Source organism: Suricata suricatta, chromosome 11 (assembly GCF_006229205.1).
Source record: "Suricata suricatta isolate VVHF042 chromosome 11, meerkat_22Aug2017_6uvM2_HiC, whole genome shotgun sequence".
Taxonomy (NCBI): domain Eukaryota; kingdom Metazoa; phylum Chordata; class Mammalia; order Carnivora; family Herpestidae; genus Suricata; species Suricata suricatta.
Genome location: NC_043710.1, coordinates 80,493,069 through 80,512,412, shown reverse-complemented (window position 1 = coordinate 80,512,412; position 19,344 = coordinate 80,493,069). Strand labels below are relative to the sequence as shown.

Below are 19,344 nucleotides of genomic sequence, written 5' to 3'. Positions count from 1 at the left end.
TTTGTCAAAAATTAATTGACCGTACATTTGTGGGCCCAGCTCTGGATTCTCTATTCTATTCCATTGGTCTATGTGTCTGTTTTTGTGCCAATACCATACTGTCTTGATGATGACAGCTTTGTAGTAGAGGCTAAAGTCTGGGATTGTGATGCCTCCCGTTTTGGTTTTCTTCTTCAATATAACTTTGGCTAAACGGGGCAAATGACAGGTATATTTAAAATTTTTAAGAAACTCCTAAATTATTTTCCAAAGTGGTTGTACCATTTTACGTTTCCACCTTCAGTAGATGAGAAATCCAGTTTTTGACATTTTTTTTTCTTTTTTAATGTTTATTTAATTTTGAGAGAGAGTGATAGCAGGAGTTGGGGAGGAGCAGAGAGAGAGGGGACACAGAATCTGAAACAGGCTCTGGACTGTTAGCTGTCAGCACAGAGCCTGATGCAGGGCTTGAACCCATGAACTGTGAGATAATGACCTGAGCTAAGGTCGGCCTCTTAACCAACTGAGCTACTCAGGTTTTTGACATTCTTGTCAATACTTGTTATGAACAGTCTTCTTAATTTTAGACATTCTAATAGGTGTGTGGTGGTATCTTATTTTTTAAAATTTATTTTAAAGTAATCCCTGTGCCCAGTATGGGTCTCAAACTCAGATCCCAAGGTCAAAAGTCATATGCTATACCAACTGAGCTAGCCCCAGGTATCTTATTATTTTAATTTGCATTTCGTTAATGGCTGATGATGTTGGGCATCTTTTCTTATGTTAATTTTTCTTCCATAAGATCTCTTTCACAATTATTCAACTCTGCCATTTTATTTTTTTTATAGTTTAGTGTCAAGTTGGTTTCCATACAATACCCAGTGCTCATCCCAACAATTGACCTCCTCCATGCCCATTACCCGCCTTTTCCAGTCCCCCTCCCCCTTAAGCCCTGAGTTTGTTTCCAGTGTTCAAGAGTCTCTCATGATTTTCCTCCCTCCCTCTCCCTATTTTCCCCCCTCCCCACCCCCATGGTCCTCTGTTAAGTTTCTCCTATTCCACATATGAGTGAAAACATGGTATCTGTCCTTCTCTGCCTTATTTCACTTAGAATGACACCCTCGAGTTCCATCCACATTGCCATGAATGGCCAGATTTCATTCTTTCTCATTGCCACGTAGTAAGTATTCCCTTGTATATATAAACCACATCTTCTTGATCCATTCATCAGTTGATGGACATTTAGGTTCTTTCCATGATTTGGCTATTGTTGAAAGTGCTGCTATGAACATTGGGGTACATGTGCCACTATGTATCAATACTTCTGTATCCCTTGGGTAAATCCCTAGCAGTGCTATTGCTGGATCATAGGGGAGTTCTATTGTTAATTTTTGAGAAACCTCCACACTGTTTTCCACAGTGGCTGTCAACTCTGCCATTTTAGAATGGAAGAACCCATAAACAATGACATTAATGAATGGGTGTGGCTGTGTTACAATAAAATTTTATTTACCAAAACAAATAACAGCAACAAAAACCAGGAGGAATTAAAAAAAAAAGAGCAGGTTATATATTGGACTTTGGATTGTAGTTTACTGAGTCCTAACATAGATGATCCTGTCATCTGCAAATAAAGATAGATTTATTTCTTCTTTTCCAGTCTGACGTATTGGAAAATTTCTTATTTTTAAAAATACTTCTTCATATTTGAGAGAAACAGAGTGGTGGAGGGGTAGACAGACAGGGGGACAGAGGATCTGAAGCAGACTCTGTGCTGACAGCCGTGAGCCCAATGTGGGGCTTGAATTCATGAACTGTGAGATCATGACCTGAGCTGAAGTTGGATGCTCAACCAAGTAAGCCTCAGGCACCCTGGAAAATTTCTTTTTCATGTCTGATTGTACTATCTAAAACTTCCAATACAGTATTGTCTAGAAATGGTGAGAACATTCTCTTGGTGTTTAGGGGAAAAGCATTCAATCTTTCACCTAACTATAATTTTAGCAATGAGTTTGTCATGGATACTATTGATCATGGTTAGGAAATTCCCTCTATTCTTAATTTTGGTTTAATTGAAGTAGCTGTTGGTTAATTAACTTTCTTCTATTTATTTTTCTGTTTTCTATCTCTGGAAGTTCCTTTCTATTCTAAATATTTTTAACAGGAATGGATGTTGGATTTTGTCAAATGATATTTCTGCATTTATTGAGAATATCATAGTTTTAGCTTGTTCGTATGATTAATTACATTGATTGGTTTTCAGATGTTAAGCCAATCTTGCATTCCTGGGATAAACCTTAGTTGATCTTTTAAAAATATTTTTTTGGGGTTCTCTGTCTCCTTCTCTCTGCCCCTCCCCATAAAGTAAATAAATACTTAAAAAATATAAATATTTTTGGATTTGCTTTGCTAAGATTTTATTTCATCTACATCCATGAAATAACATTTGTCTATAGTTTGCTTGTTATGCATTTGTGTGATTTTGGTATTAGGATAATGCTACCTTCATAGAGTAAATAAGTTATGAAATAGTTCTTTCTCTTTACTTTTCTGGAAGAATTTGTTTAGAATAAGTTTTTTTTCCTTAAATGTTTGATAGAATACACCAGTGAACCTGTCTGGGCCTGGAGGAGTCTATTTGTTTTCTGTGTGGGGCGATTAATAGAACGATATTCAGGTTATTCATTTGTTCTTGAGTAAGCTTTAGAAGTTTGTGTCTTCCAATTTATTTTAAGTTGTTAAATTTAAAAGTATAAACTTGCTTGTAATATTGTTTCATTTTATAAAATATCCGTACAACCATAGTGATGTCCCCTCTCTCATGCCTGATATTGTGTCTTAGTTTTTTTTCGAAGTCTAAGTAGACGTTTGTTAATTTTATTCTTCTTTTTACAAAACTATCTTTTGGTTTTACTGATTTTTCTGTTTCCTATCTCATGATTTTTGCTTTGATCTTTATTATTTTCTTTATTCTGCTCACCGTGGATACAATTTGTTCATTTCTTCTTACTTTCATAATGCAGAAGCCAAGATGGTTGATTTGAGACTTTTATTCTTTTCTAATGTAGGTGGTTACTGGTATAAATTTTACTCTAATTATTGCTTTAGTGGTCTACTAAATTCTGATCTGTGATGTTTTCAGTTTTGTTCATTTCAAAATACTTTGAATTTCCCTTTTGATTTCTTCTTTGATCTATGGCTTTTAAAAAACTGCTTAGTGTTTACTTTCCAAACATTAGGGGTTTTCCAGATACCTTTCTGTTATTGATTTCTAATTTAGTTTCATTGTGGCTAGACATTGTATGACTTGTCTTCTAAATATTTTTGTGATTTATTTTATGGCTCAGAATATGGTCTACTTTGCTGAATGTTGCATGTGCATTTGAGAAGAATGTAAATACACATGCTGTCCTTGAGTGAAGTGTTCTATAAATATCAACTAAGTCAAGTTGATAGTGCTTTTTAAAGTCTATGTTCTTACTGGTTTCTTGTCTTCTTGTTCCATTAATTAACCAGAGAAGAGTATTGCAATTTAACAACTGGATTTGTGCATCATATATTCTGCAGCTTTCTTATTAGGTACATCATTGTTATGTCCTCTTGATGAATTGACCCCTTTATTATTATGCATGACCTTTTTATTTTCTCTGTTAATATCATTTAAAGTCTACTATGTCATATATTAATATAGCCATCCCATTTTTTTTGAGTGGAAATAACACTTTTATATCTAGCCTATTTGTGTCAATATTTAAAGATGTCTTGCTTATTTTTTTTAATCTGACAGCTTCTGCTTTCTATTTGGGATATTTCAACCATTTAATTTAATGTAGTTATTTATACAGTTAGGCTTACATATGTTCTCTTGCTGTTTGTTTTCTCTGTCTCATTTCTTTGTCTTTTCCTCTTTTTTTTTTTTTCTTTCCTTCTTTCCAATTATGTAGTCCTTATTCTGTTTGGATATCTCCTTTGTTTGCTGTTAGCTGTAACTTGTGACCTTGACATATTTAAACAACAGTAGTTTTTTTTTTGTAGAATGTCAATCAATTTGAGTTTGTCTGATGATTTTCATGATTAGATTTGGGTTATAGATTTTGTGGGTGAGGGGAGGAGAATACCACAGTGGTGTAATACCCTTCCCATCATATGTAACAAAGGGTCAATAATATGATTATGACATTGCTGATGTTACCTAAATCTCTAGGTTTAGGTGGGATCCTCAAGGTTTCTTCACCAAAAACTTACTAGTTTTCCCTTTTTGAACTCTGTTATTTATAAGAGCAGCCTGCACTCAAGGGGAAGAGAATTAGGATTCACCTCTTGGATGGAGGAGTATCAAATGCTCCTCCACATATAGTTATATGATAATGAATATTTTGGAGGATCAGATATTATGAAACAATTCAAATCCTCTGTTTCTTCTTAAAATTTTACCCTGATTTTGGCAATCATCAGTGGATCTTGCCTGCAACAATTGTTACTCTGGTCTAAAGGTGATATTTTTAATTTTTATTTTTCTATTATTATTTTTTTAATCATTCTTTTTTTTTAGTTTCTGTAACATACTTTGTTTTTTTTCATAATATTTTATTGTCAAATAGTTTTTTTAAATTTACCTAATTCTTTCTGCATTAATTAGTTGGAATTATTTTATAATGAATATTCTCATTTATTTGCTTATTCATTTATTTATGTCATTTTGGACTCATGGATATTTATTTTATTCTTTGTATTATTGTCTAGTGCTTTCACAGTTTAATTTTGGCTCAAATCTTCCAGCTTTAGCCACTGGAAGTTCTTTCAGTTTAGCTCCTGGTTCTTTGATATTATATTGTTGTTTGAGCACTACCTGACTTTTTGGCACTACAAGGTGGTCCAGTGTATCTTCGATTTTCCCTGTCATATCCTAGAATAAGCCATTTTCCCAAGGAACTCTAGCTCCCTTTTCTTGAGTATGGTATTTAGAAACCAAGATCCGGGCACTGAGTTATATTTTTTGTTACTTAAGTGTCAGCACTTTTCTTTTCTTTTCTTTTTTTTTTTTTAGAGAGAGAGAAAGCCCAAGTGGCCGAGAGAGAGGCAGAGAGAGAGAGAGGGAGAGAGAAGCGGGACTCATGTTAACCTTGTATGGGGCTCAAGCTCACCCAAAGCAGGGCTTGTGATGTGGGGCTCAAACTCACCCAATGTGGGGTGAATTGTTAGATCATGACCTGAAGTCAGATGCTTAACCAACTGAGCCACCAAGGCACCCCTAAGTGGTAGTACTTTCTAAGTTCTCTCAGTAGACAGGGCTAAGAGATTAATGTATTTATACTAGCCCATGACTACACATATCCCTGTTTATTTCTCTATTTGTATGTATATTAAAATAAACATTAGTTTATATTGGTATGTCTAATTCAGTACTGCAGGGTTAATTCCAGCTTTTCCAAAACCGTTGCATATTCATATCTTCTTTCTTTGGCAGTGAGAAACTTGGCTCTCATTGTCTGTGGCATATTTATAGTTCTTACTTGTTCAACCCTGTTATATATGTAAAGTATTATCAGAATTGCTAACCCATGCCACTGTGTGAAACAAATTTATCAGCTAGAGTACAGTGTTTGTATAAAATTTTTCTGTTGGTAGCCTTATGGTATACAGTAAGAACACTATTTTTATAAAGTTATTTATGTTAGCTCCTTTCTTCCCTACCCTCATAGATGTGGTTATATTATTGGTAATACTGTTAGTTTTATTTGTCAGTCTGCATTCCATCCTGGATGATGTATTTTTAAAAACTTTTATAAAGTTCACTCTTTGTGCTGTACAGATGTAAAGGGTTTCATAATGCTTAGTCATGTATTCTCCATCACAGTACCATACCCTAAAAACTCCATCATGTAACTCCTTTGCAGTCACTCTAAAAATAAAGTTATTTATTAAAATAAATTTTTTATTTCATGGATTCTTAGTGCATTTTGTTATTAAAGTAAACCATAGGATACTAAAATCAATTTTTCAGAGTCACTTTTGTCATGAAAAAATAGGCTAATCAGGGCTGGAAGCATTAACTTTTGTTAGGTTGAAATTAGCAGTAGGGAAATTAAGCTAAGACCATTGGTTTGTTTTCGTTTTCTTTTAGAATGATAAAAAGTATTTGATGTGGCTTTCCAGAGAATATTTTTCCCTCAAAATAAGCATCTCTAATTTTTCTACCCATAGTAGAGCAGTTGAAGATGAGTGAATGGTGGTTAACCATTTTAAAAAGAAAATCAAAGGTCATTTGTTAGTGATGATTGGCTAAAGCCTGCCACTATTAATATTTCAAAATACTATTACACTGTGATGAATAGCATAGTTGTTATTCCATTTTCTATTTTTTTTGACACTTTTGCATTTGTCTCTTTTCCTATGTTCATTGTATGTTTATGGATTCATCATGTTTTATACATTTAGTCCTGACTATGCATGTGTCACTAAACTCTAGATTTTACTCTTCTTAAAATTTATTTATTTTGAGAGAGAGCATGAGAGAATGAGCAGGGGAGGGGCAGAGACAGGGAGAGAGAAGATCACAAGCAGAGGCTCACACTCATGAACCATGAGATCGTGACTTGAGCCGAAATCATGAGTCAGATGCTTAACTGACTGAGCCACCCAGGTGTCTCTAGATTTGACTCCTATATTGACTGGCTTTAATATACAACTGGCTTTAATATAAAATTAAAAATTTTTTTAGCATTAGTTATATTTATTAAATATATTCTGGTCTTAATTTACAATGTAAATGGATAGAATATTTTTTCTTCATTGAGATAAGAAAAAGCAAATTAAGTTGCTTTTTATATGATTTGTTTAGTCTGTGTATCAATCAGTGGTCATTAAGAGAAAAAGATCTGGGGCACCTATGTGACTCAGTCAGTTAAGTCTGACTCCTGATTTCAGCTCAGGTCGTGATCTCACAGTTCATGAGTTCAAACCCTGCATGGGGGTCCACAGCCTACTTGAGATTCTCTCTCTCCTTCTCTTTCTGCCCCTCCCCCACTCACATTCTCATTCTCTTTCTCTCTCTCTCTCTCAAAATAAATAAGTAAATGAAGAAAAAGAAAAAGATCTTCTTACTCCTGTATTAAAGGAGAAATACTTGGTAGTTTATAATTTTTTCTTCCACCTCAGGTGGGATTGCACTAAAACTAATATGAATATAGGAGGATTTAGCTTTTTTGTGAAGACCACCTGCTCCACTTCCCCCACTCCTCTAATAGGTTAGTGCCCATTGGGATATTTCATAACATTTTTAAAAAATGTTAAATCTGAAACACATGTATTATAGCTTGAATATGTTTCCTCTTGTTGAAATGTTAGTAGAATAAAACAAAAAGAAAACAACCAGCCCTTGTCTTTTATACAGTGGCTTTTGTAGGAGAAATTACCTTACATGTTCAAGCCTAGAGTTTTTAAGATTCTATAATAGGGAGATATGTTTGCACTGCCTTTTACCATAACAGTAAAGGCTGCTTGCATGTACCTCTGAAGGATACAAAGATGGAGTGGTTCTAGAGAGGGCATGTTGGATGGATGATTGCAGTGTCTGTAGCTGGAATGCAGATGTTACTTTGAATTATTTCTCTATGGCATGTGAGAGAACACACTTTCCAGAATGCTCTGATACCAGAATCTGTAATCAATACGAAACTGTTACAGTACTGGGCTCACACAGAGAATAGCATTATGCCAAGGTCTTATGCTCCGGGCAAGTGTTTGGGATAATTTATTTCCAGATGAGGTATTTTACAGAACAAGAATATGCCTTGACACTTGTTCTGCATTTAGTTACATGAATTTGTCATACCTCAGTACCTCTAAGATGGGTCTCACTGCAACAGAGAATTTTATGTATTCATCTATGCTTTAAACCCAAGAATATTTTACAATAGGGTGGGCAGTTAGAAAAAGTGACAGTATGCTACATTCAGGTAAAGATGGTGACCCCCTCTCCACCAACTATTTGTATCACTTCGTTTCCTTATTTCAGTGCAGAACAAAATTCCTGGTGAGTGAAGGGCAGTACTATACAGTTTTGTTTCCATTTCAGAGAATCTTTTTAAACCATTGAAAACACTGAGAAATCATTTCACTATTACAATAGAAGTGCCATTATATTAGGCAGTTCCTTCCTGCCTTCCTTTCTCTTCTGCCTTCCCTCTGCCTATTCTCCCCATTTCACTCTTCTCTGCTGCTCCACTTCCTGCCTTCACCCTCCTTTCCTCTCACTTTCTAAGCTTTTCCCAACCACTAGTTTAGGATATTGTATCCATGTTTTTACTTGGTGGTTTGCTGGAAGGGCATGTAAGACTTAGCCCTTCTCCCTTTCCCTGTTGGTCTTCTCCCAAAGCTTCATTCACATGACAGTAATTTCTTCTCCATGATAATCTTGGACTTTCTACTAAAGCTGTATAAACCTGTCTAATAGACATAGGAGGAGGATGGGGAAAGATCCTTCCATGTAGTTATTTCTGCAAACACTTCTATTTAAGGTGACCACTAGATGGATTTTCACTCCAGTGTTATCTGATGTGGTTAGTCAGACTCATGGTCAAGAAATCTTTGATGCTTTGGTTTGGAGGTAGAATTAAATAGAAATACTAATAGTATATGCAAATCAGTAGCATCTCATGTCTTCCTGCTAGCTTAATATGGAATCTGACATGATATTGCTCTGACTCTGCATTTAGGTTTGCCACTGAAAGAGTTCTTCATGGAGCATATGTGCAATGAAATTACATAGATTTTTCTTTTAAATTTTAGATTAAAAACAAGCGACATAGCCCAGTGTATTAGTCAAGGTTCTCTAGAGAAAAAGAATCCTTGGATGCATGTGTATATATGTGAGTATAGAATAAAATTAATTTATTTTATGTTTATATGTTTTATATCTATAAAGAGTTTTATTATAAGGAACTGGCTCATGTGACTAAGGAGTCTGGCACGTTGAAAATCAATAGGGTGGGCCAGCAGGCTGGAGACTTAGGAGAGCTGAAGGTGCAGATGAAGTTCTAAGGTGGTCTTCTGGAAAAATTCCCTTTTGCCTGGGGAAACTAGTCTATTTGATTTATTCATGCCTTTCAACTGATTGGATGCAACCCACCCACGTTATGAAGGGCAGTGTGCTTACTCAGATTTCACAAACTTAAATGTTAATCTCACCTCAAACACCCTCCAAGTTGATCTACAAAATGAACCGTTATAACCAGTGTATTGGGAATTCTGTGATATTTGGCTTAGTCTTCTTATTTAGGTCTTTTATTTTTTAAAGATCTCTTTGTATAAACATTTGGTTAAACCAAAGTAACAATGGGTAAGCTTTAAGCAGGGCTTCAGCTGGCTATGTTCTTTTCACAACCCTTTTTTTGTTTGATTTTACTATATATTTTCAGCTATATATATGGGTGAGTGGGTCTGGAAAATATCATTGATTGACATGTACTTTCTCCTGCTCTTGCTATAAAATTACTTGAAAAATTGGTTAAGGAACTGAGAGACATTGTTGAAAAGGTTATTTTGTGGGATATTTTCTTCTCTAAGATGGATTCTGCCAAGCAAGCATACAGAAGTAGTCTTGAAGAATAAACATGTAAGTATTCTCCACAGGAAAGCCTGCATTGCCATTTTATATTTAGACTTGACCCCTGTAGGCCAGTGAGGTCCCACAGTGATGCCTGCTGACGTGCACCCACACAGCTGTAGTCTCAGTCAGGGAAAAGTTTCTTTTGAGCAGGGGGAAAACTGGACAGAATGCCAGAAGTCTAATTATAACTCTTTAGAGAGCCAGACATCCATAAACTAGTTCTTAGTGAGCAACACATCTGACGTAAAATGAAAACATTTTGAAAAGAAAATTTCTAAAAGAAAAATTGGTTTATAACAACGAGTATAAACCCAAATTAATTTGATTTATTTGTGGAGAGCTGAGATAGCCATTGATTTTTCTCTTTTAGTTCTCTCAGCAGTTATATGATAATAGACATTATTAAATATAGAAAGAAGCTCCTTCATCTCCTAGTATCCCTCTCATGAGCCAGTAAGCCTGTTTTGCTGTTCAGATTGGTTTTGTTTCCATAAGAGGAAAGACAAGTAATTTGTAGTTTGAGATCTTGATCTTCATGGCTGAAGACTGGGCGGTCACTTTTGGGATTTAGTTTTTCCTGGACTCTTCCTCTCCTCAGGATGCTTGTACCAGTGTGCCAGTGCTCTTCAAAGAATCAATCAAAATAAGCCAGCCTCTCCTGAATCAAGGGTTTGTGGGCTGAGACTAACATTATCTCAACATCCATTATGGTTTAAATGTATCTTTTATTATAATATTCTATGCTGTTATTCTTTTGCCTGAGGATCTAGAAGCATTTTATAGCCAATAATTCTTTAGAATAGTAAAGGAAAGCAGTCATCATTCTCATGCCCAACAGAGGGGCTATGCTTTTGTGAACACAACTCTAGATTTCTGGTTGGGCCCATTCATAATGAATGACTTAGTTGTAGGGTTCCCTAAACAGGACTGCACATAAGAGTCACTTGGGAGGCTTGGGAAAAAAACAGGCTTTTCCCAACTCACTGAATAAAAATTTGGGGGTACATGTGTTCTAGGGACTGAGGAAATATGTTGGGAAATAGCATTTCAAACAAGATCCTGAAGGGATCATCATGCAACTTGTGTAGCATCACATCCCCAGACTCTGGCAGAATTTCCAAAAGGTCTCTCAAAACCAAAATAAGAAAGTGCAGTTGTTCTGCACAGCTGCTAAAATTGTTTCAGATTAGGAAAGGGAAGGGAAAACAAAGAACACAGTGGTTCCAGAGAATACTCTGAGGAGCCTGCATGCTGGGAAGGCAGGCCATTGTGAACCTCAGCGTCAGCATTTCCTCTCCTGCCTTATCATCCCCATCTGTCTGCTCCCTTCATTCAGTTCCACATCTTCCCTAGAAGGAAGAGATGGCTATGTTGAAGATGCCAGTGCCATCTGCATATCATTCCAGAGGCTTTTTTTCTTTTTTGAAGACCACTTCCTTTGCAAACTAAGAAAGGGTTTCAATAGAACAATGGGATATAAGTTTAGACTTCAGGGTCTGAATCATGTTTCTCTTTTAGTTCCAGATCCTCTTTATATGTGATTGTGCAGTGTCTTTTAGTTCTATCTAGATAGATTTTAATAATATGTTTCTTCTTACATAAGAAAGACTATGAAATAGAGCAGGAAGTGGAGACTAAGAATCAGAAGTCCTGGCTTCTGGTTCTTTCTTTGTACTTCTAGACGATCTCTAGGACTTGGTCTTCTAACTGGGAAATAAGCATAGTCATCCTTACCCACCTTGATGGAATACTGGAGGCTTAATTTGTGTTCCCAGTGTGCTGTTGGACCACCCAAACAGTATTCAGAAGGATGTGCAGTTCATTGAATCTCCAGCAGCACTATGTACTTACCCTGTAGTTCCCTTCTGCTTTGTAAATTATCAGAATGTTGGTGGACAGAAGTCCAGCATCTGCCTTGTTCTTTTCTCTGTATTAGGTATTCATCCTGCAGGCTAGGTAGACAGTCATTTTCAGGAGTACCTAATCAGGTCCAGCTTTTCTTTTTAGCAGAACAGGGAACTGAACTATGAGAAGCAGCTTACCATCACATTTACTGCAGGTCAGAACAGTGCTATTTGTGAGACTAATGATCTAACTTGTCTGTCTGCTCTTTTTTTCTCTGAGCACTACTGATTGGCTTTTTTTTTTTTTTTATAGTGAAAGCTTATACTCCATATGACATCCCTTTGTCAGCCCACCCTTATCTTCTCAGGACAAGCATGTATTTTCCTTGTAGATCAGTGTCCAGAGGGGTGGGATACTTGTAATTCTTGAGGTCAGTTGTTTAACCAGAATATACTGGAACTTAGAAATTGATACCACAGTCCTCTGGCTCTCTGTTCTGTGTGTGCTGTGTTCAGGCGCCCTAACCAAATGAGGCAAAGGCTTATGTCAAGTGTGGTGACTCATATGTAAATGAACGGCCACAGTGTGCTCCATCCATGCCATCATCTCTCTCTTTGTTTTTCTGCTGAGCCCTTGCTGCAGTGCCCAGCAGGTTCATTTATAGGCTTGTCTCTGGCATCTGTTTCTGAGTAGAGAGGGAACCTCCTGACTAGGAAGAGCCTGTGCTCTTTCTGTTTTCTCAAGGCAGGATTCCCAGCTAGGTTATTTCTCTCCATGTAATGCCTTGTTCCTCTAGCTCTTAATTCATGTAGTGTAGGCAGAGACACACAGATATAGGGAAAGGGGGCACGTAGCTGGGTTGGTCTAGGAACTGTGTAGATGGAGATGAGTCAAAAAATCTGTGACAGAGCTAGGACAGCAGTCACAGTTTCTTGGTCAGGACTTCTTCTGTAAAATAGAAAACTTTTGCCAGAAACCACTATTTATTCCATGGATGTGTGTGGGAAGCATATCTGTACCATGTTATGACCTTTCTAAGTCTTGGTTTTGTCTCTTCCTCCTTAAGTCCTGCTGATTATACCTAACTGTTGTGTTTTAAGGATATCAGTAACTTGTTGGGCCTCTTAATGTGGTATGGTTAGCATCAATATATTGGTGATAACCTGGCCTCTTGCATTGTAGAGTAGCATTGCATTTGGACCACCTTAGAGCTATTCACCTTTGGGAAAAAAGTGGTTAGAAGAATTTTCCAACTTTGTTTATATTATCTCTTTCTTGTCAAGCACACACACATATAAAACCAATCAAATGTTAATTTCTTTCATGGATTCCCTGGGGGGGAAAAGGAAGTGTAGACAATACAGTGTAATGGAAGGAGAGTTCAACTTGGAGTTTGAGGACACAGCTCAAGTATTAGCTTCATCAGTTAGCTGTAGACTTGAGCGAAGTCAGTTAGCCAATTCATTAATAAATTGTAAGTGATACCACTTACATAAGTATTTTATGTGATTTAAAGAATAAGTTGGAATCATTTTCACTTCCTTTCTCCCCTCAGAAACTGTGACATCTCTGATGGCCTTGGTTTCAAGAATAAGAAATAATGCCATTGTAATAAGCCATTTCAAAGCTTGATGCCTCTGAAAATACAGAATTAGTTTCATATTTTTCAGAAAAGTAAGCCCAGTGGAGAATGGAGTGACAGCTGCTGCTCCTGGAATAACATTAAGAGCATAGTTGAGATAAAAAGCAAGAGACAGTGTGAGGTGGGGCCTGTTCACCTGGCCTCCCACCATTACATGTGTCCTCTCAGAACTCCTTACTCTGTCCTTTATCCCTGTGTCTGGGCTCACCTGGCTGTTATGCTGGGAGGTAGAAAGCATATATTGACTCTCTCAGTGAACCAAGGAGTAGTATTTTTTCTTATTAAAATAAAATCAGAGCCTTTGGGTGTTGTTTACAGAAAAAAGAAAGGAAAAATGAGGTTTGCTTCTTGGGTGTTAGCTTTGGCTTGACACTGGGCTGGTATATTTTCATAATTATTATGAACTTGAGAACACACCAGCCTGAAGTCAAGTCTTCTCCTAAATGTAGTTGGAAATGTCATATTGTGTGGTGCTATAATTCCTTTGTCTTCTCTGCTCACCTGCATAAAGCCCTCCAGGAGTGGACCCAAGTGTCTGCATTCTTAGAACTCCCCATTACCCAGATGGGATTAAATATCATTGGACTAGGAGACTAAGAGCCTTTGCCAGCTATGAATTCAAGCATATTTGGATGCTCAGAAATTTAGAATTTCTGGATTTGGTGTAAAAGGAATTCTCATTTTTATGTTTTCATTTATTTTTCTTGCCACCATTTAATGCTCTCCTTTTCAGTTCTTCTTGCCTTCCCTTCTTTCTTTCCTTCCTTTTTCTTTTTTAGTCTACCTCTCCTTCACCTGCCTCAGGCCTCATAATGTATTTTCTTGGGATTCTCATTTATATTATTCTACTCCTGGTATTTGGGGTTAATATATTTCTTGCCTGAAGTCTAAAGTCACTCAGCTTGAAACTTACTTTTCTTTGGGCTACTAGAAAGGCATTGATCTCTATACAGCAAATATAGCAATGATGTTAAAGATAAGATAATAATTAAATATTTCTTTATCTTCAGTTATTGGTAAAAGAAGAATAAAAAGTTTCTAATAGTATTTTACAGCTGGGAAAAGTGAAGGGCACAAAATCACACTGAAAGTCAATGGAGGTATTAAAGGTAGGGCCCATAAAAAATTATTAAAATAGGGCCCAGATTTCTTTTTTTTTTTAAATTTTTAAAATGTTTTATTTTTGAAAGAGAGAGAGAGAGAGAGAGACAGAGAGACAGAGAGAGAGAGAGAATAAGCAGGGGAGGGGCAGAGAGAGAGAGAAGGAGACACAGAATCTGAAGGAGGCTCCAGGCTCTGAGCTGTCAGCACAGAGCCCAGTGCGGGGCTTGAACTTGTGAACCACGAGATCATGACCCAAGCATAAGTTGGATACGTAACTGACTGAGCCACCCAGGCACTCCCCAGATTTCTTGGTAGTAGTTTACAGCTTTGGCATATAGAAGAGGTTTGAAAATGGAATTACAAGCACAAGACTGGTTATACCTCTATACCGGATTGGGTCACCTGGTTCTTCTGGGTTGAGAAAACATTTGTCAGTTTTACTTGAACCATTTTGTCAGTTCTACTGAGAAAAATAGAATATTTGTCAGTTCTACTTGATGTTAAGTCCTAGGAAATCATGGAATCCAAAAATGCCAGTTTCCCAATCTATAGTGAGAGTTACATTGTTAGAAGAAACACTTAAAAGAGCAAGAAGTGAGTCAGACAGCCCTGGATTTGAATTCTGGCTCTTCAGCCAACTGTGCCATATACTCTGTAGGTTTCTGAGATATAGATTATCATATTGTATTGAAATTATGTGTCTCTCCTCCACTTTACAGTCCATGTAGTTCCCAAAACCTCTTGCATCTCAGGTATGATTGTTGGGAATTGGAGGGGCAAAGATGAATAAGAATGGCTGAAATAACGAAAAATAAAGAGAGCAGTAATGCTAGTTTGGAATGACATCAGCAAGAGGTAGAATAGGAAACTCCTGGCTCCTGTTCCCCCACAGAAACATTGAAAAAACCTGCAAACAGAAGCTGAACCAACTTTGTAGGAGCTTTGGAAAACAGTTGAAGGTTTGTAGTAACCAAATAAATGCCCAGTTGAGGAAAAACAGTTCTTCAAAATGCTAGGAAAGTTGTTTTTTTAAGTTTTTATTTATTTGTTTTGAGAGAGAGAAACAGCGTGCATGCAAATGGGGGAGGGGCAGAGAGAGGAGGAGGAGAGAGAGAGAATCTCAAGTAGGCTCCACAGTCAGTGAAGAGCCTGACGTGGGGCTTGATCTCATGAACCATGAGATCGTGAACTGAGCCAAAATCAAGAGTAAAGATGCTTAACCAACTGAGCCACTCAGGTGCCCCTAAAATGGCAGGAACATTTTGTGACATTTTTATTCACCCTTTCCCCAAAACAGTCTCTCCCCTTGCTGTCCCCTCTCCCCAAATTGGAGCAGAGCAAACCTTATTTGCCGGTTATTGGGTATATTCCTTTTAACTTCTCTGGGGATACCTGAAGGTATCTGAAGTGAGGTGCTAATCTTTGTGTCACATAACTTGGAATGCAGATTGGAAAAGCAGTGGCACTGCTTGTAAAAGCTACAAGGGAACTATAAACCCACAATTGCTGGAAGAGATTCTGAGTAGAGATACATAATCTCTGGCTGCAGAAGAGAAATTGTGATGAGACTAGGAAATTAGGACATTCAGAGCAACAGCATAACATCTCAGGGTGATTCCTATACTCAGAGTGAGCCCAGCTAAGAAAGGGGTGAAGGAGTGCCCCTGCACAGAATGTCTGCAAAGATGTGGGAGAGAAGAATGTTCTCCTTTTTGTGTGTGTATGTATGTGTATTTGTTTCGATTATTGGCATTGAAGGAAATCTTTATCAGAACAGGAAATGTCTTTCAGAACATTAGCTGAAGAGAAGGTAAAGGAACCTCAGTGACTTAAAAAGGAATAGTGTTTAAGAAAAAAACCTTGGAATTCTCAAAACAGATACTACAGTTTTCAACAATAATCTCACACACACACACACACACACACACACACACACACACACACCCCCTAGCCACCCACCCACCCAAACCATGGGGAAGGAAAACCTGATTTCCTTTCTGAGTAATAGTTTGGTAATAGTCAAATGCCAAATTTTCAGCAAAACCTGCAAAGTATGCAAATAAGTAGAAAAATGTGACTCATTCAAAGAAACACAGTAAATGAAAAGAAGCTGTCTTAGAGGAAGCCCAGACATTGGATTTAGTAGATAAAAATCATTAAATAATTTATCTTAACTATGCTCAGAAAGCTAAGGGAAAACAGAGTAAGGAAATCAAGAAAACATAATCTGAGCAACAAAGTATTGACAGAGAGACAGAAATCACAAAAGGAATAAAAAGTCAAGCTTAAAAGTACAGTAACTGAAATGATAAATTCACTAGGGAGGGTAAATAGCGTATCTGAGCAGGTAAAAGAAAGAATCAGTGAACCAGAAGGTAGGACACTATAATGTAGACTTTTTTTTTAATGTTTTATTTATTTTTGATACAGAGAGACAGAGCATGAGAGGGGAAGGGGCAGAGAGAGAAGGAGACAAAGAACCAGAAGCAGGCTCCAGGCTCTGAGCTAACTGCCAGCACAGAGCCTGACGTGGGGCTCGAACCCACGAATGTGAGATCTGACCTGAGCCGAAGCCGGCGGCTTAACCGACTGAGCCACCCAGGCGCCCCGGTAGGACACTATAAATTATGAAATCTGGGGAGCAGAAAGTAAAAGAATGAAGAAGAATGAACATAGCCTGTATTAGTTTGCTAGTTGCCATCCCAGAATGCCATAGACTGAGTGACTTAAATAAATCTATTTTGTCACAATTCTGAAGGGTAGAAGTCCAAGATCAAGGTGTTAGCAGGTTTGTTTCCTTCTGAGGCTTCTCCTTGGTGTGACATAGAACCATACACATTTATTCTGCACATGTCAGTTTTTGGTTTTAATATTGTGCTAAAATTATGTAAGATATGACCAGTGGGGAAAAGTGGGTAAAAGGTGTGCTGAATTTTAATGACCACATACTGAAACCATAATATAGTTGAGATGTACCTGCCTTTTAGACGGGAGTCTTAAATTTGGTTAAGAGGTTTTGAATAGAAACAGACAACTACACCTATCTTAGATTCCTTCTAAGTCCAAGATTCAATAATACGTTCCTAGGCAGGATGGAGAAGAGATGCCCACATTATAGCTCTGTGAATGGAATGGAATTCAACTAAATGATGCTTTGGAAAGCTCAAGTCAAAGAAATCCAATATAGAATACAAAAAATGCATCTTGATGTATTCAGCAAACACTTTTCAGTTACCTCCTAAACACCATTCAGTGCTGGAACTGAAGATGTAAAGATAAAGAAACATGGTACTTTTTCTTTAAAAGAATTTTTTAATGTTTTATTTTTGAGAGAGTGAGTGTGAGCGGGGGAGGAGTAGAAAGAGGGAGACACAGAATCTGAAGCAGACTCCAGGCTCTGAGCTGTCAGCACAGAGCTTGATGCGGGGCTCAAACTCATAAACTGTGAGATCATGATCTGAGCCAAAGTCAGACGCTTAACCAACTGAGCTTAACTGACTGAACCACCCTGGCACCCCTGATACTTGTTCTTGTATGCTAGAGTGTGAGTTACATGAGAATGTAGATTTTTATCTGCTTTATTCATGTATGCAGTAATGTTTAGGTCAGGATCTGGCATACAATAGGTGCTAAATAAAAATTGCTGAATTTTTACTTAGATAAAAAGCTTAGATAAGTCTTGTAGACAAGCTAAGATAGATAATGAAATTAAATAGGGACAACACGTGACAGATACTACCCTAGACTTTTCCCTTTTTCTCCTTCCAAAAAACGCTTTGTTCAGTCTTAAGTAATGCAATATCTGTGTAGGTATTCTGTTAGCACCAGAGTTCAATATGTGCACAGTTAGACTTCAGGGTTGGCTTCCAGACCCCATTTCCTAACTGGTTCTGTCAGAGTCTTACCCTCAGGCAGGGATAGTGTTCCAGCTGAGCAACTGATGCATTCAAGAGTTGAGTTTGTCCCAGCCCTCACCGCCCTGTTCTTCTACACACGGTATTGCTATACAGTTGACCCTTGAAGAACATGGGGCTAAGAGGTGCCCACCCCGCCCCCGTGCAGTTGAAAATCCTAGAACTTTTGACTCCACCAAAATTTATCTATTAATAGCCTACTGTTGACGGAAGCCTTGCTTGTAATAGTCATTCAACACGAACTTTGTTATGTTGTATGTATTATATGCTGTATTATTACAGTACAGTAAGATGGAGAAAAGAAAAACGTTAACATCATAAGTACCTACAGTACTGTATATTTATTTAAAACATCCTCCATAAGTGGGCTGGGAAGGGCTGGGACAGAGGGTGGTGGCAGTGAGCCTGGCCCCAGGGTGACACCGCTCTGTAGTCTGGTGGTCTCTGCTCAGCATTGGCAGCGGTTGGGCAGCCCACAGGCACTGAGAATGGCCTGGAGGTGCAGTACAGCTGCCCCAGCTGCCTGGGGATATGGCTGGCTATAGCCATCAGCAACTGTGACCTCTAGGAGGCTGCAGGGATGGGTCAGTGCTGGGTCAGGAGGGACCAGTGGCAGAGGGCAGTGCAGCCCAGAAACCTCTGAGCATGTTCTTCCACTCCAGCCCAGCCTTCTGCCTGGCAGCTCTGGTTGCTCAACCAGAACACCCTGTTGGCACATGGGGCGACATGCAGCCGTATCTGGTACCAGGGGTCCCTGGGGCTGCAGATGGCCTCTGTGGGCCTCCCCTGCCTGGGTTCTCAGAGGGCAGCAGGTGAATCTTTTGTGCCAGTTGCCTTCGATTCTCCTTCGGAGACTGGGGTGGGCAGTTGTCAATAAATGCTGTGTGGCTTTTCTTGTCAGCTCTTAAAAACCCACCTAAAAATGGAACTGTGCAGTTCAAACCCATGTTGTTCAAGGGTCTTCTGCGTTTTAAAGTAGGGGTCTGGGTTAGTGGGGATGCGTAAATGAGGTGGTATAGAGTAATTGTAAATTTAAAGACTTGTTTAATAATGGAAGGAGAATTTTGAGGAAGGACTCTCAGCGGGACCTCCTGTCGTGAATCATGACTTGGGCTAGAACTTCCTTCATTTGCTTGTAGTGTTCCTCTGTTGTTGAATCTTCTTAGGAAATCTAGGACTGGCATAAGCAGCTGTCTGTGAAATTTATCCAGGGTTGTTGGGCAGTAGAGGGTCAGACCAAGCCTTCATTA

General features: G+C 38.1%; 1 protein-coding gene across 3 annotated transcripts in view; it reads left to right on the top strand.

Moving 5' to 3' along the window:
* JAM3 (junctional adhesion molecule 3) overlaps window positions 1–19,344 on the top strand; it is a 76,895-nt gene that overhangs the window by 43,396 nt on the left and 14,155 nt on the right. Inside the window, exons 1-2 of one of the 3 annotated variants that reach the window (XM_029956348.1) lie at window positions 4,306–4,472; window positions 8,770–8,849. The exons of 1 other annotated variant lie outside the window; for it this stretch is intronic. In XM_029956348.1, coding sequence (XP_029812208.1) covers window positions 8,834–8,849 — 16 coding nt within the window. In that variant the 5' untranslated portion in view covers window positions 4,306–4,472; window positions 8,770–8,833. Of the gene's footprint in view, window positions 1–4,305; window positions 4,473–8,769; window positions 8,850–19,344 lie in introns of those variants that run through there. One more of the 3 variants, XM_029956349.1, reaches the window with a different exon arrangement.